The 26,691-nt window shown below is 39.8% G+C and overlaps 3 protein-coding genes, 1 long non-coding RNA gene and 1 other non-coding gene across 6 annotated transcripts; 3 read left to right on the forward strand and 2 right to left on the reverse strand.

Moving 5' to 3' along the window:
* The first annotated feature begins 3,080 nt into the window (after positions 1-3,080).
* Positions 3,081-10,437, forward strand: kri1 (KRI1 homolog). Its single transcript, XM_051388736.1, has 18 exons — positions 3,081-3,273; positions 3,421-3,497; positions 3,590-3,692; positions 3,787-3,886; positions 4,841-4,895; positions 4,998-5,047; positions 5,167-5,272; positions 5,372-5,449; positions 5,586-5,695; positions 5,811-6,039; positions 6,195-6,365; positions 7,315-7,393; positions 7,567-7,682; positions 7,790-7,952; positions 8,052-8,182; positions 9,212-9,276; positions 9,370-9,465; positions 9,550-10,437. The coding sequence occupies exons 1-18, from the start codon at positions 3,189-3,191 to the stop codon at positions 10,052-10,054; spliced, it is 2,319 nt and encodes a 772-aa protein (XP_051244696.1). The 5' UTR covers positions 3,081-3,188; the 3' UTR covers positions 10,055-10,437.
* On the forward strand, positions 9,004-9,103 carry LOC127357227 (Z30 small nucleolar RNA). Its single transcript, XR_007882187.1, has one exon. It is a non-coding gene; the product is annotated as a Z30 small nucleolar RNA (small nucleolar RNA).
* A 933-nt stretch (positions 10,438-11,370) lies between the features above and the next one.
* spc24 (SPC24 component of NDC80 kinetochore complex) lies at positions 11,371-13,985 on the forward strand. Of its 2 annotated transcripts, none has more exons than XM_051388242.1 (6): positions 11,371-11,443; positions 12,097-12,272; positions 12,472-12,616; positions 12,755-12,859; positions 13,555-13,631; positions 13,757-13,985. In XM_051388242.1, the coding sequence occupies exons 1-6, from the start codon at positions 11,376-11,378 to the stop codon at positions 13,861-13,863; spliced, it is 678 nt and encodes a 225-aa protein (XP_051244202.1). In that variant the 5' UTR covers positions 11,371-11,375; the 3' UTR covers positions 13,864-13,985. The 2 variants fall into 2 exon arrangements, with proteins under 2 accessions (XP_051244202.1, XP_051244203.1); XM_051388243.1 differs by lacking the exon at positions 11,371-11,443 and adding an exon at positions 11,486-11,675.
* On the reverse strand, positions 12,616-22,791 carry LOC127356469 (uncharacterized). Its single transcript, XR_007881990.1, has 3 exons — positions 22,248-22,791; positions 12,884-13,016; positions 12,616-12,758 (listed from the first exon to the last, which is right to left on the reverse strand). It is a non-coding gene; the product is annotated as an uncharacterized LOC127356469 (long non-coding RNA).
* On the reverse strand, positions 16,747-20,555 carry s1pr5a (sphingosine-1-phosphate receptor 5a). Its single transcript, XM_051388241.1, has 2 exons — positions 20,084-20,555; positions 16,747-19,389 (listed from the first exon to the last, which is right to left on the reverse strand). The coding sequence occupies exon 2, from the start codon at positions 19,122-19,124 to the stop codon at positions 17,919-17,921; it is 1,206 nt and encodes a 401-aa protein (XP_051244201.1). The 5' UTR covers positions 19,125-19,389; positions 20,084-20,555; the 3' UTR covers positions 16,747-17,918.
* Positions 22,792-26,691: the final 3,900 nt, after the last annotated feature.

The following is a 26,691-nucleotide window of genomic DNA, read 5'->3' on the forward strand; positions in this document are numbered from 1 at the left end:
CCACGTGCAAAGTTCAAGGCTGAGGAAGAGCGGAAGTGTTGAGGTGATAACACCAGTCAGGGAAAAGACGCAGTGACACATCTATAGAAAGGAGGGTAAACATACAGATAAGAAAATAGGCAGTTCATACCGACTTTCAGAACTCTGTGAGGAATATGTAAATATGGTTATTAAAGCAGTTGTATCCATCATCGATCAATCCGAACGTTTCGTCAGATCAGTCATCGAGACTCCCAATCCTGCCGGACAATTTGTTTTTGTTTGCACAGACTGCACAAAGAACCTGCTTTTCAAAGAACAGTTTAATCTGAATCCAACAACATCATTAATCATTAATGTAACTGCAATGGTCAGGTACGACAAGCTGGATCATTCCAGTTACTTCCACAGATGAATGGATTAAATTCTGCTGAAGTCATGGAGTGTTTTTCTACTCACTACACAGAAATCCTTAACATCCTTACTTACTGTGGACTTACTTACTTACTCTGATTCCGCACATTAGGAGCACACTTTAATTTAATTTATTTACTTTACTTATTTACTAATGTGTATGACATCATTAATAACCAGTTAAAGCTTATTGTATATATATATATGTCTATATATATATATATACATAGACATATATAGGCATCATATATTCTGATGACATTTTTGAGCAGGTTCCAATAAATGTTATCTGATGTTGAAGACATGTGCTTTCCCAAAGTGTGAGGATACGACATTACAGCTCACCTGATTCTACATAAACAAAACCAACCAGTCGGCTGCCCAACCATTGCTGACCTTTGCTCAGACTGTGAGACAGACCTGCCTTATTTGGGAGGCACACACTACTCACCAGACAAGAGTTTGACCAATGGTGCTACTAACAATATTTGATCAAAGGTGTTCACAGAGTTTTTTTAATAGCTTATACTCACTTTATACTCATTCTTACAACCAGATATCATATTCTCGGAAATTTTGTCCCCCTCAAGCAAGTAAAAAAACCAAATGCACAAGACACAAATTTGAGTGTAATCAAAAATCCTTGGAACTCAGAAGATTGTATTTGTCCAGAGTCCAAGTGACTATTTGTCCAGCCTGTCTCCAACATGTAATACAATAAGACGTAGGAGGCGATTATATCATGCGTAGATATCTTGGCTACATCCATAGGAAGACAATTTGTAATTTGTCTAAAATGGCGTAGGACTGGGGGGAAAATGGAGACGGAGTATACAAGACCATTGTGTGAGGAGGGCCCACAAAGATACTAGAATGAATAGCCATAGATGCAGGGAGGGGCCCATAGAGAATATCTATGCACAGGGTCCTACGCCTCTGTAGGGCAGTATATTGGTTTTGTAGAAAAAACATACTTTGTCTTTCCAATACTCAAACTAAAAGATGATCGATCAACCCAATATGTGATAGCAAAGCAGTTGTTAGCTTTACAGCTGCTAGCTCAGCTGTTTTTGAGTGTGTCAACAGCGGCATCGTTTGCTGACTTATTGTGGAAGATTGTTAAGACTAAAGACGAAAAATAGTGGGCCTACCACTGATCCTTGAGGCACATCCATTGTTTACTTAATGTTATTGCATCATTGGCTTTAACCCTGCATCCTATTAGATAATTATGAAGAAATCCATGCCAGTGTTTTAGATGAAAAATGAAAAAAAGCACCAACTCCTCCTCCTTTATCAATCCCATTTGCTATATTAGGTGTGAAATATTTGTTCTTGTGTTAAGATAAGTTTTCAGTTGACTTTATCAGCAACTTTTGAAGGTACCGATGCTAATGGGTCAGTATTACTGACTTCTAAAAAAAGGAGTGGTGTGTTTTCTAAGGAAAGGGTTCGGGCCTTTTAAAGGGACATTACAATGTATATGTGATGGACTACAGGGTCTTCAGACTCACAGTGATTACTCTCGTTTATGCCACACACCAGAGCCATATGTGGATGATCAATATTCTGTGCCCGAAACAGGTCAGAGCCTGTCTTCTGATATGACGTGAGTGATATTGTTCAGTTTCAGGGGACATTCTCGATTGTCATTGGCCCATATCGATGCTATCATGAGACATATCTGTGTCAGTGAAGTCAAGTTTATTCTGGGAACTCTTCCAATAGTCTCATCTTGTTCGTCCCAACCTGCTCTTGGGACATGACATTGTAATGTTTGATCTCAGTCATCGCACAGCCTCGCCCCCTCAGTTCTTTCCACATTAACTAAAGATCCTCTGCAGTTGTCTGGGAAAGACAAAACGTTCTGTTCGATGAGTAACTCTGCAATCAGACCCACTTTACTGATCAGTTATATAATTTCCCCTTGTTGGATATGTTATTTACACACTTACTGGAAGTGACTGACAAACAAACATTAACAATGACTGAGTTTTACTGTCGCTCTGTGTCAGATATTGTTTTTTGTATTTTGTAAATGGAGTAAAACTAAATAACTCGACGCCCAGTAACAACTTGGTGTTTATAGGGGAAGGTTACAAACACTTGTGCTGACGGTGTCCACTTTTGATCTTCTAAGTTTTCAAAGATAATTAAATTTAAAGTTAAGGTGATCATCATTTTTGCCCTTTCTCTTGTAATGATGGGTGTTATAAAACGTTTGACTCTCAGTCTAGCTTCTTTATTGCAACAATACATGGTATACCCTAGTTTAAATAAAACATTATAAATAAAATGTACTGACGAAATTGAAGACAATAAATTGTAGGAAAAAAATAGATAAATAAGACAGATAAAAGAAGAAGGCAGTGTATTTGTTCTCAGGGGTTAATTCAAATGTATTTCTATGATGTTTTTTCCTGCTGTTCTTCTAAGAGAAACATAAATAAGCAGTGAGTTACACTCAAATATAAAATGTGGACAAGTTTGTAACTAATAATGTTGGGAATGTTTTTTAAAAAAAATAAATTACATCTGTCTGTCACAGCAGAAACATTTAAGGTTTAAATGATGTGCAGTATTAGTGAAACTGAAAATAACCTTTAAAAAGGTTTTAATTGGGAAACATTAGTATTAGTGCGCCCCCTGCAGGGCAGTGTACGTAATCTTTGACCTGTGCACCGGAAACCACGTGGTTAAGCTGTTCACACGCGCATGTTGCAGCTGGTATGACTTCCCTTCACTAGTGTGTAGTTTTCATTACAGCTTAAAGCTATCTCCTTTAATTTAAAACCATGTCAGACAAGTCGGGGTTGAAAATTAACTCGCAGTTCGCCGTGAAATACGAGAAATACCGACAGAGAGAAGAGCTACAGAGACGTAAGTGTGACACTGCTCGCTAACTATCAGGCTAACAACCCAACGTGGGACAGTGCGGCTAGCTCTAAGTTGTTTTTCTCTCATGTTATGTGTTGGTTTAATATCTGTGTGTGTCCTGTGTTGTTGTTTTTGTTGTTGTTGCTGCAGTGAAGGACCGATATGGAGACCGAGCTGATGAGAGTGACTCTGAGTCGTCTGAGTCCAGCTCTGATGACAGTGAAGTGGTTAGCATGGCTTCTGTTTCCAGACTATCAGTGGATACCGGTAACGTGTCTGTGGGTTTAATGGGCTGTCTCTCTTGTATTTGCTCTCCCAGGAGCTGGACCCTGAAGTCGAAAGGGATTTCTACAGAACATTGTCACTGCTGAAGAAGAGAGACCCCAAGATCTATCAGGCAGATGTCAAGTTTTACTCAGAAGGTGATTGTTGGGTGTTACTGTCATTGGTGCTGCTTTCACTGCCACTAGGACGTCTTTATTTTATAAATAAGATCTCTAAATGTCTTCCTTTCAGGTGCATCCACCAGTGATGAGAAGCCGTCAACTTCAAAGAAAGCAGTAAAGCCCATGTACCTGAAAGACTATGAACGTAAAGTCATACTGGAGAAGGAAGGGTGAGTGAGCTACTGATGTGCATCATTTACAGTGTTTGACAGCACCACAATCACATTTCTGGGTCCATAGTCATAATGTGTCTCAGATAGGGCAGCACGATATGGTAAAGACATCATACTGCAATGTTTTGACAGATGCTGCGATTGCAATATGATTCACGATTATTTAGCATCACTAATTCAATTTTCACTGAAAAAAAAAACCTAGAGTACTTCTTAAGAACAGGATTTGTAGGCCAGGGTGTCTCTGCAGCACTACAGTACTAAATGATAATACTGTTACACATTTTATCTTTGTCAATAATATTTGGATAATATTTCCATTAATTGTGCAGCTCAGTCTTATATTAGGAAATCAGTCCCAGCTGTCCAGAAATTCTCAGAGTGATGCATTTTTTTTGGTCCTAGCATCAGGACTATCAATTTAATTATCTTATGAATTACCTATATCTTTACTCCAGAGGTGTCCAAATGGCAGGATGTGATGTTTAGTCACATTTACCATTTAAAAACTGTAAATTTGGCAAATGATGACTATATATATTTCACTTTTCTGGCTGACCTTGTGCGGGATATAAAAGAAAGCACATCTCTCTCTCTCTCTCTCTTTGTAATAACAAAAGGGGCCTAGCTAAGACTGCTAACCGAAATGTTATCAATCGCAATATGGCCAAGTTCAATATCCAAATTGCATAAGCTGCCATTTAAAATGTAAAATGTGTGATAAAACAGAATTATAATGAAGTACTGATTTTATTTTTTAATTTAACACACTACTACTTGAGTCTTGCCAGCAGTTTTTTATATTTGTGGCAACTTGTTTTATTTTGCATATATAACCTAGAAAGCTCTATCACGTGTTGTGTAATTATACAAATAAAGCTTACTATTATAAAACTACCTTACGTTTAATAAGTGCATGCTCTGATTTTCTTTTTTCTTTTTGTTTTGCAGCAAATATGAGGATGATGACGACAGTGATGATGAGGAGGCTGCCAAAAGAATGGAGGTAGACCAAATAATAGTTACCAAATAATGTTGTTCCCTCTGTAATGTGGAGATACTTACCAGTGACAGATGTTTTATTAATCATCATTGTTTTCTTTCAAAGAGAGCTGCCTCTCCGAGCTACATTCAGGAGCAGAAAGCGCTGAAGGAGAGGTAGGACTCAAACAAGATGATGAAGGCAATATAACTCGCAGACTGTTTGTGCAAACCAAAACTCTCTCTCTCTCTCTCTCTCTCTCTCTCTCTCTCTCTCTCTCTCTCTCTCTCTCCAGCTTCCGCAAGTTCATCCAGGACAGTGACGACGATGACAATGAGGTCAGCAAGGGAGGTGGAGAATCCCAGCTGCTGACCAGGAGGGTCAAAACACAGGAAGAGAAGGTCAGAAACTGTGACCGGTTACTCTCCATCTTCAGATTAAAGACGTACAAAAGCATTTCAGATCAGTATAAACATCTCTGCTTCTGCTTTTGTTTGTAGGATAAAGAAGAGGCAGACTTTGTGGAGTGGCTGAAAGGCCAGGCTGAGCTTGAGGGTTCGGAGGAGGTCAAGGACATGGTGTGTGTGTGTGTGTGTGTGTGTGTGAGAGAGAGAGAGAGTGTGAGAGAGAGAGAGAGAGTGTGAGAGAGAGAAAGGGTAGAATGTGAGAGCCTCGTGTTTAACTTACTAATGAGGGTGGTTTGTGTTGAGACAGAAATACTTGAGGGAATACTGGAACGACCCAGAGTTGGATGAGAAGGAGCGTTTCCTGAGAGACTATGTCCTTAACAAGGGCTACCTAGACGAGGATGAGCATGATGAACGGTATGTTGCTTCCTGTATGGATGTTAGTTTAGTTTTCCTAGCGAGCTGTGAAGTGAGGGGAAGATGAAGCATTCATATGCAGCCTAAAAGCAACATGTCCAATATCTGCTCTAAGGATCCCAACCTACGATGAGGTGGTCCAGGATGATGTGGAGGACTCTGAAGAGGAAGGGGAGACTTTCTTGGAGCGGCAGGACAACTTTGAGAGAAACTACAACTTCCGCTTTGAAGAGCCCGGTGCTCAGCAGATCAAGACATACCCTCGCAGCATCGCCACGTCTGTGCGCTCCAAAGACGACAGCAGGAAACGCAAAAGGGAGGAAGTGAAAGAAAGGAAACAAAAGGTGCATTTCATGTAAAAAAAAAAAAAAAAAAAGAAAACTCTTACTATTAACCTTTGCTTTTTCTGCTTCCCAGTATATAATCCCTAATTCATGAGCTAATACAAACCAACCTTCCTCTGCATTTCTGTCGCTCCTTTTTCCAACAACTATTTCAGGAGAAAGAGCAGAAGCGTGAGCAGCTGAAGCAGCTGAAGAACTTGAAGCGAAATGAGATCATGGAGAAGCTGAAGAGGCTTCAGGAGCTGACTGGCAACGAGCAGCTCGCCTTCAGTCAGGCTGACCTGGAGGGAGAATTTGATCCACAACAACACGAGCAGCTCATGCAGGTGGGTGTATACGCACACAGGTAACGTACAACGCACAGTTAAACAATTGTGCAGGACAGCCTCAGTTTTTCTGTGTGAATTGGTATTTGTGTGCTCACTGAATTGGCCAATAGCTGAACTCCAAACAGCGATTGTCCAGTCATAGCTCAGCAGTCCTAACAGGTTGCAGCATGTCTGCATTTACTCTGTATTTAAAGAGTTTTAAGGGTGGGGTCATTTTTTTTTTTTTTAGAAACTCAAAATACAAGTATAAAGAATAAACAGTGTTTGTTCTACTCAAACGTTAGCATGCCGGACTAACTAGTTACAGCAGTAACCAAACTCAGCGTTACTTCCAAAGAAAAAGAGCACATAATTCTATTTATTGTTTTTCAGGTTATGGTAGAATGAAAAAAAAAGTTTTATAATTGTAATGTGGATACTTACAAGACTTAATTGCGCCACACTTCAATGCAAAAACAATGCAGATCCTTTATTTCTTTTTATGTTAACATCAGTCATCAGCTGGTGAGGACGTTGACTTTTTTCCAGAGACATGTAGCTTTAGTCTTTAGTATTTTCATGTATGTAGCCATCAAGTGACAAGATTACAACACAATTACAAGATTCTTCTTTTAAAGTGAGTCAGCTGGAAAGATTAAAAAGTCAGCCAGAGCATGTTGTTTTTTTATTTTATTATTTTAAATATATGTTTATTATTTTGAGAACATACTGTAGCAAGAATACAAACAGGCAGTCATAATTAAATTAAATGCAAAGCATGTTTTCCTCTGAAAAAATCTCACACAGGTCCTCACACAGGTGTACTGCATTTGGCTAATTAGACCACCTCCCATTTAAACCAGCCACCCTGCATGCTAGTTGTTAGAGACACTTCTACCACAGCAGAAGTGACATTGAACTCCCAATCAGTGATATTTGGTTGGTTTTTTTCCCTTCCTGTTTGCAGAAATTCTTTGGAGATGAATACTACGGGGAAGAAGAAGTGGAAAAGCCTCAGTTTGATGATGATGATGAGGAACTTGAGGGTAAGTTTGTGTTTTCTTCATGTTAATTGATACAGCAGTTTGCAAACAATCTGTCAGGAATTTTTTTTGTTTGTTTGATTGCACAATACAATTGGGAAGAAATGTTGGTTCAGCATATTGCATTAAAGTATTGTACACTCTGAATATGGCTGTTTGTGTGTGTGTGTGCACAGGGCACTGGAACTGGGACACATGGACAGGAGAGGAACAAGAGGACGGCTTGGGTGAACAGTACAGCGGAGCGGAGTATGATGCCTCAGAGCCACACTGTGACGATGAAGGCTTCATTGTGAGTGGACTCAACATTTTTTTTACTCTTTCAGTTAGTCACCTGGACAACATTTTTTGCTCTGGTAAAGAGAAACTTGCTCACCTAAAGTCAACCTGTTGAAATAGATGGATGCAGACTACGACCCCAACCAGCAGACTGCCTCAAAGAAGAAGAAGAAAAAGGAGAAGAAGAAGATGAAGAAAGAGGATATTCCACAAATGGGCAAGAAGAGAAAAAAGTCTCACTTTGCAGAGGTCATCACTAAAAGCAAGCCTGTGTTTGATCCACGTAAGTGTCAGTAAAACTTGCTGCCACTGAAACTTAACTATCCTGGTAACATCCAGTTAATATGAGTAGTTGTCTAACTGAAGGCTATTTGTCTTTCAGAGGAGAAGAGTTTCGAGCAGTACTTGGATGAGTATTATAAGCTGGACTATGAGGACATCATTGACGACCTCCCGTGCAGGTTCCGCTACAGACCGGTCTTGGCCAACGACTTCGGCCTGACCACTGAAGAGGTGAGCGCAGCAGCGCCTCCGCCAACTCCAATAACTGACCGTTCACTAAGCCCCGCACCCCCTTTTGTTACTGTTTCTATGGCTGTCAAACTTTCCATTCTCGCTCAGTTTACAATAACAGTGGCAGATTTACAGTCAAAATATTCTTAAGTTTTTCATGATTTATGGTTCAGACGTCTTATTTCCAGCTGGCAATTGTTGATTTTTGCCATCTGAAATGTAAACTTGGGCAAAATTGCCATGTAGAGCTAGTTAGTGAGAGTATTAAGGGCATGATAAGGAAAAGTGTAAGTTTGGACTGTTATTTTGTTCTAATATTAGCAAGTTTGGCAAATCCAATAAAGAGGACAGAGCTGCTGAGGTTAGCTTTACCTTTGGCATCCAGGACCGGCTCACAGTGGATATACTGATATGTTGTGAAAGGTTTTTTTTATTTTATTTTTTAAATCTGCAACCCTACAAAATAATGCAGTATGAAATGACGCCTGGTTTCTACTGTAGGCAGTAAACAAGTTAGTCGGTTAAGCTAAGGATTGCAGCTCATGCTAGAGCAGACAAACTCGCTGTTTATCCGACCCCTACACTTTTGCTCTTGTAATTTTGGTTGGTGTTTAAAAAAAGAAACCTCCATCCAGACTCTTTGTCTCCTTTTACTACAGCCTCATACACACAAACTTCAACATGTGGAGAAATCCTTCACAGACCTGATGTTTGTCGTTAAGGCTGCTAAACAATGATTGGACAGCTGCTGTTCGGGGGGGAAGGGGGTTTAATGAACAGTTAAAACAGAATGTAGGCTGACTGTATGTTGGTTCATAATGCTGCAGTGATGAGTTTTGAGGTGACTGATCTGGTATTGCTTTTCCTCCGGGGAGAGCTCTGACCAGGGAATGATCTCAATTTAATCTTCTCTCTGAGCAGACCACACAGTGATTAGATAAAGCAGCAGCATATAAGAAGTCCAGTGTGTTACAAATAGACATGAGTTGTTGATTTGGACTTATTAAACACTCTTCTTTCATCCCTCAGATTTTAAATGCTAACGATAAGGAGCTGAACCATTGGTGCTCTCTGAAGAAGACCTGCATGTTCAGGTACCGACTCTGTCCTTCATGTTAACGTGTCGCATCTGTTCTGCTGCCTCAGGTCATTCACTACACTTGGATTATTTTATTTTGTTCTCTCAGGTCTGACAAGGAAGAGATGAGTGATTTGAAGAACTATAAAATCAAGGCCCAGAATGACAAGAAGAAGAAAGAAATTCTGAGCTCTGTATATTCTGAGTGAGTAAAACACAATGCACATGCTAATCAGTTGTACCGTTGCCATGACTGTAGCATTATGTAACAATGGTTATCTGTCTACAGGGAAGATAAAGAGGGGGCAGAGGCTAAGAACAAGGTGGGGAAGAAGAGAAGGGACCGTCTGAAGAACGCTGAGAACGAAGGCAGAGGAGCGGAGGACGGTGACGTAATGGACTCTGCAGAAGAGACACTCGCCCAAGCTCTCAGAGAGGCAGGGGACGAGGCGGGAGAAGAGAAGGAAGAAGAGATTCTGATACCCAAGAAAAAGATGAAACAGGAAGAGGAGCCTCAGGCAGTGGTTACTGCTGAGGAAGAGGAAGCGGCAGCAGATAAAGCTGCTGAGGTGAAAAGCAGGACTGAGAGGCCAAAATGGTCCAAGAGGAAGCACAAGCATGCAGGTGGACGCCTCACATCAGGAACTTTCGGGGTGAAAATAGGCGGCCGGGAGTTCAGTAGACAGAGACTGAAGGCCTATGGCCTGAACCCCAAGAGACTCTTCTTCAGGCAGCTCGGCAGACAGAAACGAAAAGCACAGGAGAAGAAAGAAAAGCAGAAAAACAAGGAGTGATAGCAGCTTGCACCAATCGACCATCTCGGAGATAACTGCTGACAGTACAATCCGTTGTTTTTTTTTTTTTTTTTTTTCATAATAAAGTAAAGACATTATGGAAAATGTAACATTTCCATTGTTTTATGGCCTCACGTTGAGCTTTTTGATTAAAGGGGTTAAGAAAATGTTTCATTGGTGGCTACAAATTGTGACTTTAACTCTGATTCGAATGCTTATACTTGATTTGAGTATAAAACCCTTTTTGAACTTATTTGTCTTGCTACATTCATATTTTGTTTAGATTTCACAAACTGTAATAAACATGCAGTTAAAATCTGATCCCTGTACATTTTTAAAAATGTAATTTTTGACTCAGTAAAAAGATTCTTTATGCTCAATAAGATGTTCCTCCATTTTCTTTGAAGTATTTCCTAATTTAACCCACATCTGCAAGCAGGAAATGTGTCCTTCCACAGCTGATTCAATGATGTTTAACTATTTCTTATCCACCTGGGTCAAACCATGTGATATAGAATTAAACTAGAACAGTACATGCCTGTAATGTGTGGATTACATAGAAGTAGATGTGAAACTCACAGTTGTAGCTCCTCTTATGACCCTATTCAGTTTTATTGATTTCTGTGAAAAATACTTTTAAGGATGGATAAACACAACTTGTAAATGGTAATGGTTTTCTGTCCTTAATTGGGTTGTAGGGCTCCCCAGCAAAAGGAGGAATAGAATACGTTAACTTTTATCACATTTTTTGGACGTTAGAACAAGAGAAGAAATGGGGTTGACCGCTTTGAGATTGATTATAATTTATAGTGATACTACTTCGATCATTGATTCACTATGAATACTTTATTTTCAAACCTAAAACAATAAATTACTCAAGGGGGATTCTGTAAAATGTAATCCTCTAAAACTGTAAATCTTTTGTCTGGGTCCTTGACATAAAAAGTTTGGGAACCCTATCTTAATAGCTACTGTCTTATTGAGATTATACAGATTGTATATCAAGGGAGTCATTTACTTAAAAAAAACTTTTGGTTCTACTATATTTAATACTCTAGACTTATTACCCCTAAAACTGTATTGGTTTGTGCATGATCACACTGAGCATACTGAAACCACAGTGATTATACATTTTTTTATTTGATATTTTCTAATGACAAATTAGAAAATATATTAAGTGGAAAAGAAACTAGAAATATTAAATTCGGATGAAAAACAAGGAACAGGAAAGAAATAATGTTTACTACAAAAACAAAAACCGCTGCTCCCTCCTGTACGGTAGGTGGGGGTACGCACATGAGAGGTTATTCGTAATCCGCCAATGACCAAAGAAGAAGAAGAAGAGGCGCGCTCAGTGTCTGAATTTGAATCCCGGAAAAGATCTGACCGGTACGTTGTTTTTATATATTTTTACCATAAATAAGCTAAGTTCTTCTACAAACACCGTCCTTATGAGTTAGTTAAAGAGTCGATAACACTGGTTGCAGCGTTTACTGTGCGTCAGTCTCACTGTTTGATAGGTTACCGAGCAACGTAACGTTAACTAACGTTTAACGCTACACTACATTAACGTAAACAAAACACAGCGAGGAGGCTTTACAGTTAATAACCAGTGTTACAGGTAGGTTGTTTTAATAACCACTGTCTTATACTTACATGTCTAGTAGGTTGCTTTGACGCTAAAATTGAGCGTAAGGTTTTTTTATTTTTTATTCTGTTCCTTAAAATACTTCACTTTTTGCTCGACTGCTTTTATTTGAGAGCTACTTAAAGATACTGCGTGATGTTATGAAACTACAATATTACTAAGTTACTGCTGCTGAAGAAGTTACAGGACATTTACATGTTATGGAGTATTATTACGCTGTTTTACTGCCACTATTATTGAAGTAACTCATCTGAATGTTTCTCCCACCACTGGAACAGGAGACTTTGTTGTTTATTGTTGTTTATAATGTGCAGCTTAATAAACCTTAATCACTCAGAGAAGCACACAGTATTATTAGTTATATCTCCTCTGTCATGTGTTTTCTTGCTGCCAGTGTCTCCACAATGTCTCAAGGTCATAAATTTCAAGACTTTGAGGAGGTGGGCGAAGAGTTTGTGGCCTACATCAACAGCACCCAACCTGAGAAACTGAGGCGGGTGAAAGATGAACAGCAGGCTCTTTTTGATCGACACACAGAAACAAAAAAGATTTTGACGCAGATTTTAAAAGGTACGTAATCGGACATTTAATTAGACAATATCTCTCATATACATTACATATGAGGTTGTGTGCCAGTCCTGTATGGTGTCTTAATGTCAGCAGTTTGCCAGATTACATCCATCCACTTGGCGCAGACCCTCCAATCTTAGTCTTCTTTCTGTCTCTTACTCCTTTGTCTTCTCTCTTATCACTGTCCTCCATCCCCCAGATGTGGCTCAGATTGAGGAGAGTGTGGGCCAGAGGCTGCTGGACATGGAGGACAAGACGAAGCGTGTGGAGCAGGACCTGGAGAACCTGAAGGAACAGCTGAGGCAGTACACAGCCAAGAGCCAGATCACTGACTCAGAATTACAGTATCTTTTGATATGTTATATATGTTCGCCATGGAAAATGCAGCGAAAAGAGTCCAAATCTTTGTCAGTGTCCTTTATGAATCCAGTCTTGCTTTATTTACCCCTTTTTTTTTGTTAGCATCCTTAATCCTCCTCCAGATTTCTGCAGAGAGAGTTGGAGAGTCTGAGAAACACTGAACATGAGCTTCAGACTCTTCAGAACGAGGTGGATGAAGACACCACCGAGGTCATCCCATCAGCAGTGTGAGTCTCTGATATTATACCCACCTAGAGCCGGGTTCTGCTCGAGGTTTCTGCCTCTTAAAATTAGGACGTTTTTCCTTGCCAGTTCGTCAAGTGCCTGCTCGTGCTCAGGGTGGGAATTGTCTCATATACTCAAAGAGGATGGTCTGGACCTGCTCTATATGAAAAGAGAGTAATGAGATAATTTGTTATGATTTGGTGCTGTATAAAAGTAAATTGATTTGAAAAGGACTTCCCAGTGAATGGGAATTTAAAGCTGAAACAATGAGTAGATAAATTGATTGTGAATTATGAATTGATTAATTATTTCAGTCAGTTTTTAAAGCAAAAATTGCTGGTTAAAGCTTTTCAAATGTGGATGGATTTTCATTGTAAACAGAGTGTTTTTGTGGGATTATAAAGAGGCATTTCCCCACTATTTTCTGATATTTTATAGACAAATTAAATGTATTATTCAAGAAACTGATCTGTAGATTAATCAATAATAAAGTAATTAGTTGCAGCCCTAAAACTGCTGTGTGCATGGAGCACAGGATTTAGACAGTAATGGGCTGCTCCTCCACAGACAGAAGTTGACTCAGAAAATGACACATTGAGCACCATTCATTCTGAAAATATCCTGAAGTTAACTTTGCATTAGTCCAAAAGTAGTTTGATATATTTCCTGAATTTTGTTTTTATCCTTTCCTCAACAGATATGTGGCTCAGGTGTACTACCTAATAACCAAGATCAAGTGGGAATATGACACACAACCCAACGTCCTAAAAGGAGGTAAAGTGTTTTTTTTTTTCTGTTATTTTTTGTGGATATCTTGTGTGATGTGTCAGTGTGTGTGTGTGTGTGTATATGTCTGTTAATACGGCCTCAGACTGTCAGTCTTTTTCCTCCTCTTGCAGTGCACTATGGTGCAGACCTCGCCACTCCCATCAACATTGACACCTCAATGCGACCTCGGAGCGACGTAAGCGACCAGCTGTGGGGCTTCGTCAGTACTGAATGGTAGATGACAGAAGGACAGCTGTTGTCAGCACTGTTATTATTATTTGTGTTTGTCTGTAAATGTGTTTGTTTTCTTCTGTGCTCTACGTTTATATTGTTTTAAAACATTAAATATCTGAGACCTTTTGGATTATTAGTTATTCTCTAATTTGGTGGTTTTCAAACTGGGGTCCGGGGACCAACAAGGGTCCTGGACTGGGTTTTAAGTGGTCCCTAGAAAAGTTTAAAGGGGAAAAAATAGTGTTTGTTGTTGTTATTGATTATAATTTATCGTGATCCCAATTGTGACACATTTGACTATGAAGACTTTATAATTTTGAAACCTAAAAATAAACAAAATTACTCGGGTCCTTACAATAAAATGCTCTCAAGCTTAGGATCTGTGGTCTAATGTGCATCTACTGTGGGGGCCCTTCACATGAAAAAGTTCCCTGCTCTAATTGTATTTCAGCAACATTTTCTAGTGTCAGACTAGGACAAGTGGAGTGCTGGCCACTAGATGTCGCTGCAGAACTGTTTTGTTATGTTCTGTAAATGCCAGATGAGACATTGCAGAGAAATAATAGCTTGTGCAGTTTTTCTGAATAGAGTTTTTGTTTAGGTTACAAGAAGACAACTGAGCAGAACCCATTTGTTGAGGAAGAATCTTTCTTTTTCTTCAAGACACAATCCTGTCAGGTGAACTCAAGTACCCCTTCATCAACACCACCAGTCTTATTCAAAATGTGTTCTTACTAATGGATTATTAACGGGTATTTTTAAACTATTAATTATACAAATGTGGATAATATATTTTTTATACATTAAGCTACCTAGTCAACTATTTTTTCATTAATAATTATTCAGTAATTTTACTGATATAATTAAATACATCTATTTCAACCATCCATCCTTACTTTTAACAATTTAAATCATTTGCTCACTTTTACTGAATTATTTTAACTCAGTCATTTGTAACTTGTAGGTGATCACTCACTCAGGTTGATGGGTAGCTTACTGGTTGTACATTTCCTAAAGAACAGCATCAGACTGCTATGTAATTCTTGTTGCCTCTGGTTTATTTTCCATCTCTAACACAAATATGTTTTTAATCAGATTATAATTTAGCTGAGTTAGCTGATTAGCGATTAGCTTCCATGTGCCCCCATTGTCACTGAATCTGGTTTTGGCAATGTAAGCCTGGCTCACATTGACAGATGTCAGTCCCTCCAGCAAGTTGCAGTGCAACAATTAATGCAAATTTACCAATCCCTGTGAATTCTGCACGACCATTTTGCGGCAATTTTTGTCCAGTCACTGGAACTTTTCTGCTAATTTGTCCGTTCACTGTAGTTTCCCACGAGTTTCACCAATCATAACAATGAGCCAAATGTCACCAAACTACTAGTGATTTTATTCTCACTGGAACAAGTTGCCTTTGAACTTTAATGAATTATACAAAAACAAAACACTATTCTTCTAATTTTCATTTTCTTTTGCAATTTAATTGCAAAAAAGTGCCTAAAAATTCAGTGAAATCAGGGATTTTAGGCCTCAATCCGCCAAAAAGACTGCTAAAACCTGTAATGACTATAATATGTTATTGTTTTGTACAGTAATATATTGTTAATACTTTTATTTGGCAATATTCTTTAAGCACTGATGTATTTAGAAATCAACCTGTGCCAATACATTATTGCCATAGGCATCAATAAATGTCACCGCACCATACGAAACAATTAAATTCATCTCTGTAATTTGTCCAAATTCAGGCACGATAGTGGTGAGTTAGCAAAAAAAATTGGCATTTTAATATAGAACAAGATGCTGGAATCTAAACCAGGAAACACCGACAACACCCACGTAGTGTGTGATGTGTTATAATTTACCCATCTGCTCTAGTGAGAACCGAAAGCTATACCTTCTTTGAAAAGGACTTCATGCCATGGTTGCGTACCACTGAAGCATGGCGAGTGGTTAAGAGTGGGCAGGGTGACGTACAATTGTTGAAGAGGCTCATACTCACACCTACCATAACTGGGAAGAACCAAGCACCAATATGTGGTTTCCTTACGGTAAACAGCAGCTGACAGCTAACACTAACTTTTTCTGCAACTTCATCTATACCTCAGCCACAGGCACATATCATATCAAGTGGTTAACAGGTGGTTTAAATGGAGAAGGGGGTTCTGTGTGTTTGTCTTTATTTTTCCTTTCATCGCTGCCTTGTTGAAGCCTCGCGTTAATGCTCAACAAGTGGCACACTCATTTTACTTACCTGTTAATGCTTAACTTGGTACTAACTAGTGTACTTTTATAACTGAACATCAGCTGACTTGTGAGTAAGTGATAATGGATTGGATCTAATGCATCACCCTAACTATGATGTCAGAAGTTAGCGTGGTGTTAAGACCTCTGTTGTACAGTGTCAGCAAGGTTTTAATTTATTACCAGGACATTTGTTTCTGTTAATCTGGTCAATCAGTGTTTATAAACCCAAATTTGTGTATTCACTTGGGGGAAAAGGGAAAAAAAATAATGTTCATTTTAGTTAAAACAAAGGAGATTCACATCTACTAATAGTCCATTGTTTCAGTATTTATAACAAATTATTCACATTTAATGAGGTAATATCAAAATGGTATAAAAATCACAGAACAAAATAATTTAAACAGCATATAGCATAATATAAAAAATACCACAATATATTTCAATTAATATTAGATTTTATTTCTAGTTATATCATCTTATAGCAATATCACAATGTTGAGTGCTATACATAGTGTGTGTGTGTATATACAAAGGGGAAGGATGTCGGGCAGTTAGAGACGAGACCTTTCAGACATAAACTATTGAGACCTGTCTGAGAAAGAAAATCTCAGGAGTAAAGAATTTTCAAACCACCATGTAAACATCATTCACATATGTTTTATTCAGTGCAGATATAAAACTGGCATCATAACTTAAGTGAGGTTTTTACAATACAAAATGCAGCTCTGATGAGATTAGAAAAGGTTACAGATATTTACAAAGTATACTAAAAAAAAGTAAAGTATTTTTTTTTCTTTTTACATTTATGTACAATAGTATTTGCTTTTATGTCATTATGACTACAATGAAATTCCCCATAACTTTAATGCCCACACACTCTGTGTGTGGGTTTAACAGATTTCTGCCGCTCTTTCTCACAAGAAAAATTGATTAATATAATTTCATGATGAACGTTCTCCAAGAAGAAAAATACTCTTCTTTTGTTCTTATTGTCCACAAGCTTTACTGTGTCATATCACTGTGATGTTCTACTCCTTTGGACCAAGAAGGCATCAACAAACCTCCACTGTCAGCTTTATTGCTTTTAGTCATTCATCATGTGTTGCTACATATGTCGAAGGGACCTCCAAAGCTGCAAACCACTCAGCACCAACCCTCCATATGACGTGTTTAGTACGTCTCCAGCCCACCGAGCCTCTGATCTCGGCCGAGAGGACCTCGACCCAGAATTACTGCTGACCGAAACTCACATGGCAGAAATTACATGGTTTTGGCAGCCGAGTTTGGGTGTGGATGCTCTGTGTTTGTAACAACATATCATTATATGCTACACAGGGAGAGGAGGTAAGGATAAATCTCATCTTTGGGCTTTGGCCACGGTGTAGCAGATGTGCAGCATGGTTGTAAGTATTTATGTGAAGCGTCTGCACACAGTCTTTGATTTCATTTTAGGTGCAAAAGCAAACACTGATAAAAGAATCAAACTCCAGAAGGGGAGTCCCTTGACAAATACTGGCCTTGTTTTCAATGTCTAAAAATGTAATGCGGTTTTTCACAAGAAACTGCCAGCTATTAATGCATTGACATTTCCTGTTTTTCATGATTGGGCTGTAATGGAAAACATGTACATAAAGTTGAAAAAGTAAATGTCTTTCTCCCAGTTTGGACATCTATCACATACATAAAGCTTGCTCTGTTCCATGAAGATTAATACCTCAACTTTAGCAGAGTGCAACACAAATCTTCAGCTCCTGTCGTACATGTTTACACTTCAGTCTAAATGCTCTCAGTGTTAAGTGAGCCACCGTGTCATGTTTTCAACATCCTGGGGTAAATGGCCTTGATAGTAGAGGGTGTTAAGTTACCAGAGGATACTGTCGTCTCCAGTCCCTCCAGTCTGTGAGAGGCCGCATCAGTCTTGCTTGTGCTGCACTCCAGGAAGGGCATCCCAATCTTCTTCACCTGTCCGTCTTTAGTTAAGAGGCAGGGTCGGCAGAGCAGCCTGAGGATGGCCCTCCTCATGTCCTTGCTGGTCAGGGTGTAGATGATGGGGTTAAGAAGGGAATTGAACATAGCGATGCCCAGGAAATAGTCCGCTTTCAGGAGCACCTCACAGCTTTTGGCTGGACAGAAGAAGTCCAGCAGGAGGAGGATGAAGAGGGGCAGCCAACATGCGATGAAGACCCCCAGGACTATGGTGACTGTCTTCAGCAGGGCCATGTACTTCTGGGACTTGCGGTAGAGGCCTTTGCGCTGTGGAACTGCGGCAAGGCGTTGGGTGTTGGACTTGACAATGCGGAAGATGCGGACGTACAGCACCACAATGGACATGAGGATGGCGCTGAAGATGGTGATACAGAAGAGGATGTAACTCTTGGCGTAGAGCGGGAGGACTGTGGAGCACTGGTCCAGCTGCCCCATGCAGTTCCAGCCCAGGACCGGCAGGATGCCCAGGAACACAGACAGCACCCAGCTCGCTCCAATCAGAGCAAACATCCGCCCCTGTTTGTCCCCCTGGTACGGCTTCATCCTCACCATGGTCACATGGCGCTCAATGGCAATGGCCAGCAGGCTGATGACGGAGGCGGCAAGCATGATGAACACACCCCCTTCCCTCAGGAACCACAGCACCGGGGTCATGTTTAATGTGTTGGCACCAGACATGATGATGTTTACCATGTAGGTGAAGCCTGCGAGCAGGTCAGAGAGAGTCAGGTTGCCCAGTAAGTAGTACATGGGCAGATGGAACTTCTTATTCTTCCAGATAGCCACAAGCACCACCGCATTTTCTACAACTATAAGCAGGCAGACGAGCAGGAAAGCTATGGCATCTGGTTTGAGTCCTTCCTTGTACTTGTTCTCCTTCAGTTTGCCTGTGTAGTTGTAGTGCTCAATGATGACTTCGTTGCTCTGGTACGCACGAAACATCCGAAGCAGGTTCCCTTCAGAGGGGGACACAGGCATTGCAGACGGGTGCTCAGCAGCATAGGCAGCGTGGAAAGTCTCTGTGGCCATTATTTGGAGCTTCCAGAGGGTAGATGCCTTTTTCTTTTCTGAGTTGATGATTAGATCCACAGAGAAGGTGTCATATATTCCCCTGGTTGTGCATTTCTTTCTTTGGTTTTAAAAAAAAAGACAGAGGCAGTCAGCTGTTGTACACAGAGAAAAAAAGTGCTCCTTTTGAAGCTATCAAGTAGGATTTCCTGTGGTTTGAGAAATTTTCCTCCAGAAATCAGAAGTTTTCGATGCCCTGTGCCACTAGGAGGCGATGAGAGCCAGCCTGCATTGAAGAAGAGGGAAAGAAAGTTAGTATTAATGAGGAACGACCAAACGCGATTATTAACGATAGGAAATGGAATATTGCATTAATTTAGAAACCTTCAACAATATCCAGAATACATGATTATTAGACATAATAGCGATCATATCTGCATGGTTAATGAGGGGGAAAGCCTCCAGTGCGGAACATACAGTAAAAACCTGTAGGAAAAAAAGGGTTATGGCTTCAGTGGGATTAAAAAGTTTGTATTTAACTTTTTTTTAAAAAATACACTGACGTTAATGGGAGTGTTTTTCCTGCAACCCACGTTTGGGAAGAAGGAAAACAACTAGAAACTAACTCTTAAGCTTTATTGTCATTATATAGTTAATTTATGCGTAAATACGCATGAAAGTATCCAAACCGGCAAATGTAACTGTTACAGACAATTGTAAGAACTGATCTTATTGATAAATAGTTTCTACATAGAGGCATACAGTAAAAAAAAATAAAAAATAAAAAAAGGTTTAGATTCATTAATAACATCTAAACTCTACAAGCCCAAGCTACTGAGAGTTAAAAAATGACCACTCGCACAGAGTAAAGTCACCATAAATGAATCACCCAGCAGCACAGACGCATTTCACGCCTCTTTTAGGCATCATATCAGAACAACACGGTTAATAACGAGACTTCAACAAACTCTTTCACGCACCTGTAAAAGCGTGTAAAATATCCAGCGAAACCTCAACGACAGAAGTGATCCCACGGCCGGAGGAGGACAGGAGGAGGACGCGCACTCAGTCTCTCACCGCTCCACAGCGACATGTGAGTATGATGTGGGAAAAGAGCAGGGCAGGACTCAACATGCAGTGGGTTGGTCTATAATGTTGGTGCCCTTCAACGATGTTACTCCCTCCTTCGTCTGACCCCTCGAGGGTTTTTTTTCCCTTTCTTTTTTCTGATTTGCCCTCAGGAGGAATTAGAGCTCGGTGACAGATAATGTGTTTGTCATTTCAAAAGAAGGAGGAAGAAAGTGATATTGCCATCCTATCAGTTTGCCTCCAGGTACAGCCAGGTTTCTGTAAAACGTTGCCATGTGTATTTTTGGCTCCTGTTTGTATTCAATATGCTTTTGAAGTGTAATTATGGCTGTCGATCACTGCAGCTCTAGGTTGCTCTTCTGGTTTGTCAGATTATGTGGAAATCTCTCTCTCTCTCTCTCTCTCTCTCTCTCTCTCTCTCTCTCACTCACTCTCTCTCTCCCACAGTTAATAAAAGACAAACATGACACTTAGAAGTAAACTTAAAAACTAAAAACCACAAGTTAATTTGTCAGTGGAAAAATAGTAATTTGTGAGACTGGTGTGGCTGGGTCTGTTTTGCAGTCCAGAAACCCCAGATTTCAGAAAATAACTTACTCAGATAGGCTTCATCTGTAATTATCTTTTAGCTCACACATGAAAAAAAAAAAATCACTTTTTTCTGGCGGACATGTCATTTAGAGGTCCTTTTTCCCCCCTTAAAGAGCCCCCTAAAGACATGTTTAAGACTCTTGGAAAATACTCTGCTTTTAATGATAATTTGTGCACAAAAAGATCAATTACCTCACCAAATATTCTTAAAATTACTCCTTTTCCCTCTTTGAAAAACTCCAGAATCTATGAATATGCTAATCTTTTTATTTTTAAAAGTTAAACAGCTGGGCACAAGATGTCTCCTACATGTGCACTGGAGGCTTCATGTTCTCACATCACACTTCACTCCTCTGTAAGTTTCATATTGAACCACACCGGTTGTGAAAATAATACTTGTATGTTCAGGTCTCACACTCATATTTGAGTTGAGCTCAGAGAAACTTTCAGCAGATTAAAATAGGCTTTTATTGTCAAACATACATCATTGTGCACAGCGAGGCTCAAACTGTTAAGTGAAAACTGTTGAGACATGGTTGAGTGGAGTATTTGTGTTGTGAAAAGTGCTAAAGAAATTAAGATTACCAATGTTTTTTCCTGACTTGGATTAAATTAGTTAAATTACCCTTTATATCTCATTACAATCACAATAGCAAACACAGCTGGACAGCAGAAGTCTTATCACCTAATCCATTATTTCTTTAGCTGCCAGCTTTAGATACCTACTTTTCATGAACATATATCAGCTATATATATATGTATGTATATATGTGTGTTTATGTGTAATTTCCAGGTTCACATAAAAACAGATAGAAACTCACATTCTGTTTCAAATAATTTATAGATGTCACAGGGTTCAGGGATATTGAGAGGGGCGTTTTTCACTATTTCGACACATTTTTAAACGATAATTATCTTCAGATTTTCTGATGGTAAAGATAATTGTTAGTTGCAGCCCTACATTCTGATGTTGCCACTTCAACCAGTGTCTCAAACTGCGTTACACATATCTCCTGAAACTTAAAGCTCTTACTTTTTATTTTGAATTGTTCTACCTCGGCCCCCCAAATGTAGCACAACGTTCCCCAGGACGCACCAGTAATCATATCTGAATGGATAAATGACACCATCTCTGTTCTAGTCAGTGCTATTAATATATTGTTTGTCCACTGAGACTACCACCATCGTAGTAGTAGTAGTAAAGTTAGAATCATCTCAAACCACTAATGTGACATTGCCGGGACACTGGCAGAAACGACGAGGGAAATTACGTAAGGCGAGGGCGGGCGAGTGAAGGCTGGACTGGGCCTTTTCTAAACAGGAAGCTGCCTCATTGTGCCTAGAAAGGAGAGGGATATCCTTGAGAAAAACACAGATGAAGTCACTGGTAGGAACTGACACAGAGGGACTGTGACTACAGAGTGACGTGCAACCAACACTTAAAATAATCAACAACTTACTCACCATCCGATGGAAGATTTTGTATGTAGTGACGACGGTTTATTGAGAGATGGCTTTTTCCTGGTGGTCTCTTTTGCATCTATAAATAGTTATTTTCTTTCTCCCCACGTCAACAGAATTGTTCTCATTTTAGCTTTGTCACACCTGCTCCCCTGGGATCCGTTTTTGCCCCCTTTAAGTGATTTCCAGTTGGTGTCTGCTGTTGGTGCTGCCTGACTCATCTTGTTGTGCCTTCCCTCTCTACCCCGAGGCCCACCCAAGTGATAACCAGGTTGAAACTGGCAGCCAAGTGGCAGTTTAACCCCCTGCAGTGATACCGTGACAATCTCTCAGCGTGCTGCCTCTGATTACTTAACACACAAAGACATGACAGCAGGACTCTGCTCTGTGTCTTCTTTCTTTTTTTCCCACAGTGGGGATCTACTCCGTCACTGCTTCTTCCCTCAGGCCACAGGCAAACCTTAAGAACAGAATGCCCTGTCCGGACGCACCCAGTCGTCTCACTGCCTGGAGGAGGTGGTGGTGGTGGTGGTGGAGGGGCTTTTTGTATTCAGTATGTTCTGTCCAGCACTCTTAGCTCTGGGTGATTTTTCCTGTGACGTTAATGCGCCTGTAGAAAGGAAGTCAGTCACTCCTGCTTTTGTCATGATAGCCTGCTTTAGATTTACTGCTGCTTGTGTTGTCTCCTTTACTCGCTACTCGTCTGGCTGCTGTTTGTCACTGACTGATGGCATGTTTAAGGAAAATTATCCTAAAGTTGATGGCTATTTTTGGGATGGGGGTGACATGTCATAACCCCCTTCTTCCTATTTTGCTACTTAAAAAAAAAAGAAAATTTAAGACCCCATTTGGGTTCACTTCACACACTGAAAACACCTTTTAAAAGCCTTGCATCGCCTGCTGAAACCTGTTGCATTTCTCTGCTCTGAGGTGTTACTGGTGGTCCATATAATGCAAAATCACACCTCAGAATGAAATTCTCACTTCTTGCTAACAGTTAAAAACACAGCCTTAATGGATAATGTTATTTCGCAAGTACAAAAGAAACCCTTCACACCTTTCTAATTCAGACAATCAGTTGTTAAGGCTTTTTTTTTTTTTTTTTTTTTTTTACTTCTGAATGTAGTAGGGTTTGCTTTACAGTAGACTTTGCTAGCTGCTCGGTAGCTAGCTGTTTTCCTTTTGTCACAAGGACGGTTGGTTGTCCTAGTTTAGCATTATGACTGAAAACAGCCAGTTTATGCAACCAAAAAATCCCACTACAAGCACCTATAAAGCTCCCTCATTAACACATTATATCGATATGTTTGTTTAATACAGAAATTATCTGCATAAACTGTGTGCTGGTATATTTCTTTGCTTGAAACAGCAACCAGCTGAGACTACAGGAAGTCTCAACCAAGAAATAATCCAGCACAAACCCCCCCTCCCCATCTTAAATATTTGTACAGATTAAAGAAATGAAATATAATGTGTTACACTGAGGTTTTAGTAATTTTGGACAGAGCCAGGCTAGCTGTTTCCAGTCTTCACATCACACAGAGATGAGAGTGGTACATATCTCGTCATATAACTCTGCACAAAAGACATGAAGTGTATTTTCCAAAATGTAGAGCTATTCCTTAAACGCTTTAGACGCTTTCATACGCCGGCTGCGTGGTAGAGTAGACTCATTTTAACCTGGAAAGTCTTGCAGAAGGAACGTTCAGAATGAAGTGTTAATCGTAAGTGAGCAGTCGCAGAAAGGCACAGTTTGGAAAATGTTCGATGTATTTTCTCGAAAGTGAGGGTTAGCTTGAGGTCATGATTTGTTTTGCTCTTCCTGTGTGTTTGTGTGTTAGAGAGAGAGGAAATCCATGGCCTTTAGAAAAAAACATGCCACAACAGAGCCCAGGTTAAAAAAGAGAAAAGCTCAACATAGTGTCTAGCGCGGTAGTTGCTGCCAGAGATTTATGGGAAGCCTAGAAATAGCTCGCCTTTCTCAAAGTCCAGCATTTCTGCCACGCTGTTTCATGTGCAGCTGTGCCGGGCAGTGAACTCACTTTGAGCTCCTAATAAGGGAAAATGGTAAGAGCATATGTAAATGTTGGAAATGTTTCTTTTCCATTGCTTCCATGCTGTCCACTGTTTTTCTGTGAGGTGAGCTACCTGACTCTCCCCGCTGGTCTCCAGTTGCTCAGACTGCATGTCTGTTGTCCTGCCTTTTCTTATCCAACAGGGCTCAAAGCCTCAGAGTCAAAGCATTCAGATTAGATTGCATCTACAGCATTAAACTCAAACCCGAGCAAGGGCACATGCCAGTTCGCTCGACCATTTCTTCTGGCCCTTGTTTAATTGTGTTTCCTCTATCATGCAAACAGATGCAAATCTTTAAAAACTGGCCTCCAACTGTTGTAAAAAAGTGACATTTACATACAGTATGCTTTATGTAGTGGGTCTGTGGAACGTGTAAATTATTTCACCAGAGCTGACCATCTAAAAGCATTTTGCTGTGATCCAGACCTCATGTTTTTACAAGGAAAACACACTTGAAGTTTTTCGTTTGTGTTGAAGCCAGACAGTCTTTATAGTCAGCCTATGCACAATAAAATGCATTAATTAATTCCCCTGATATAAACAAAGTTGTTTAAAACGTCTACTACTCCAAAGTAGATTTTTTTTTTGTATGAGTCAGGAGGCGGAAAAAGCTTTGTTGAAGTTGCTAAAGTCAGTGGGGATTTCCTGGTACAAATAAACACAGGAAGAGGCTGCCATTCGGGACCATTTTGATTAGACATAAACTGAGCATATGTGAATGTCAGTTGTGTCTATATGCAAACACAAACATCCTCATTTGCTATGTAAACCTTTCACCAGTTCTCGTTCTCAAGCTGGTTAAGTTGCTCTGTTCGAGCTCAGTTTCCATACTGCAGACGAATGATTGTTTAGTCATTTTCTGCATATTCATGACTTTCACTCAGCTCACTTACAGCTGTGTTTATTAAAATCCGCGATGGCATCACTGAAACTGAATCCCACAAGTTTTGCAGAGCCGTGTTTTAGGTTGACCACCAGGCTTTCTTGGCCTGCGAAGAGAGGAAATCAGCCTTGTATTTATTATTAAAGGAAGATGGCTCAGTCAGCATTGTTGACACCAAGTGTTCTACCTCATTAGTCAAAAAGCCACCGCTCTACTATTGGAATTTCACTTAATTGCTTTGGTCACATTCACTGGCATGACATATTGTTTTTGTATTTTGTTTGGTTTGTAGTGACTTTTTAGGCCCTCTGGAGCATTTTTAAGGACTAGTTTAATAATTGATACCATTCAGATATATTTTCTGTTAAAGGAATAGTTTGATATTTTGTGTTTATCCGAGAGTTAGATGAGAAGATTGAAAACAGTCTCAACTTGTCAGCTTACTGTAGCTTTGCACAAAGACTAGAAATGGAGAAACAGCAAGCCAGGCTCTGTACAAAACTAACCAAACCACATACCAGCACCTTTAAAACTCACAAATTGACATGTAATGTATAGTTTGTTTAAACTATACGTAACTTTGTCAACTTTGTCACTGCGTAGTCATCGCGTCCGGCACATAACCCCCCTGTAAAACCACAACTTCTTGTTTCAACACTTTTTGTACAGATATGATGCTTTAATTAATGACCTAATTTCCTGCTGTTTCCTGTAAGCTAATCTAATCGTCTCCTGGCTGTAGCTTCATATTTACCATACAGACAAGAGAGTGGTATCAATCTTCTCATCTAACTCTGCCAGAAAGCAAATGAGCGTTTTTCCCAAAATGTAGAGCTATTCCTTTAAAGCCACCTCTTTTCATGTTTGTCTGTGTTTTGTCATTCATATCCTTGAATAAATAAGCTCCAAAACCAAACTTTAAAGCAATATTCAGCAGTTCACAGTGTGTCAGTGATGTCAGCTTCAGCCCTCTTCTACAAACCATGGAGGCTTTGTTTCACTTCATTTTACAGACGTTTTCTTCGCTCTGTCTCCACATTCCCACATTTCAACATTTAACCTTCCACCCTTCACCCTCTCCTTGTCCTGCATTTGCTGATAAACCTCAAAAAGGCACCAGGTCAAACTTGATAAAGAAGCAGTCTTTCCTAATAGGGTTTCTCTGTGACAGTAAAAAGTTTCTAACTCCAGTTTGGGTGATTTTCATGTTTTAACTTATAGCAAAGAATCATATGATCCAATGTCGGTTTCACAACCAAATTAGGTAAAGTGAAAAATGTATGCCTGTCAATCTGAAACCTTTCCTTAATCCTTAAAAGGTTGACATTTGAGATGTTTCCACAGTGACAATATCCTTCACAGATGCTGTCATTTACAAATCACTGGCTGCCGTGCAGTGGTCACTGACAGGCTAGCTCATACTTTCATACATATGTATTTTTTTCCACATTAGCTGTTAGGGGGGTGAGATGTGAATGGGCAGTTTTA

This window comes from Dicentrarchus labrax, unplaced genomic scaffold (genome assembly GCF_905237075.1).
Source record: "Dicentrarchus labrax unplaced genomic scaffold, dlabrax2021, whole genome shotgun sequence".
NCBI classification, from domain to species: Eukaryota; Metazoa; Chordata; class Actinopteri; family Moronidae; genus Dicentrarchus; species Dicentrarchus labrax.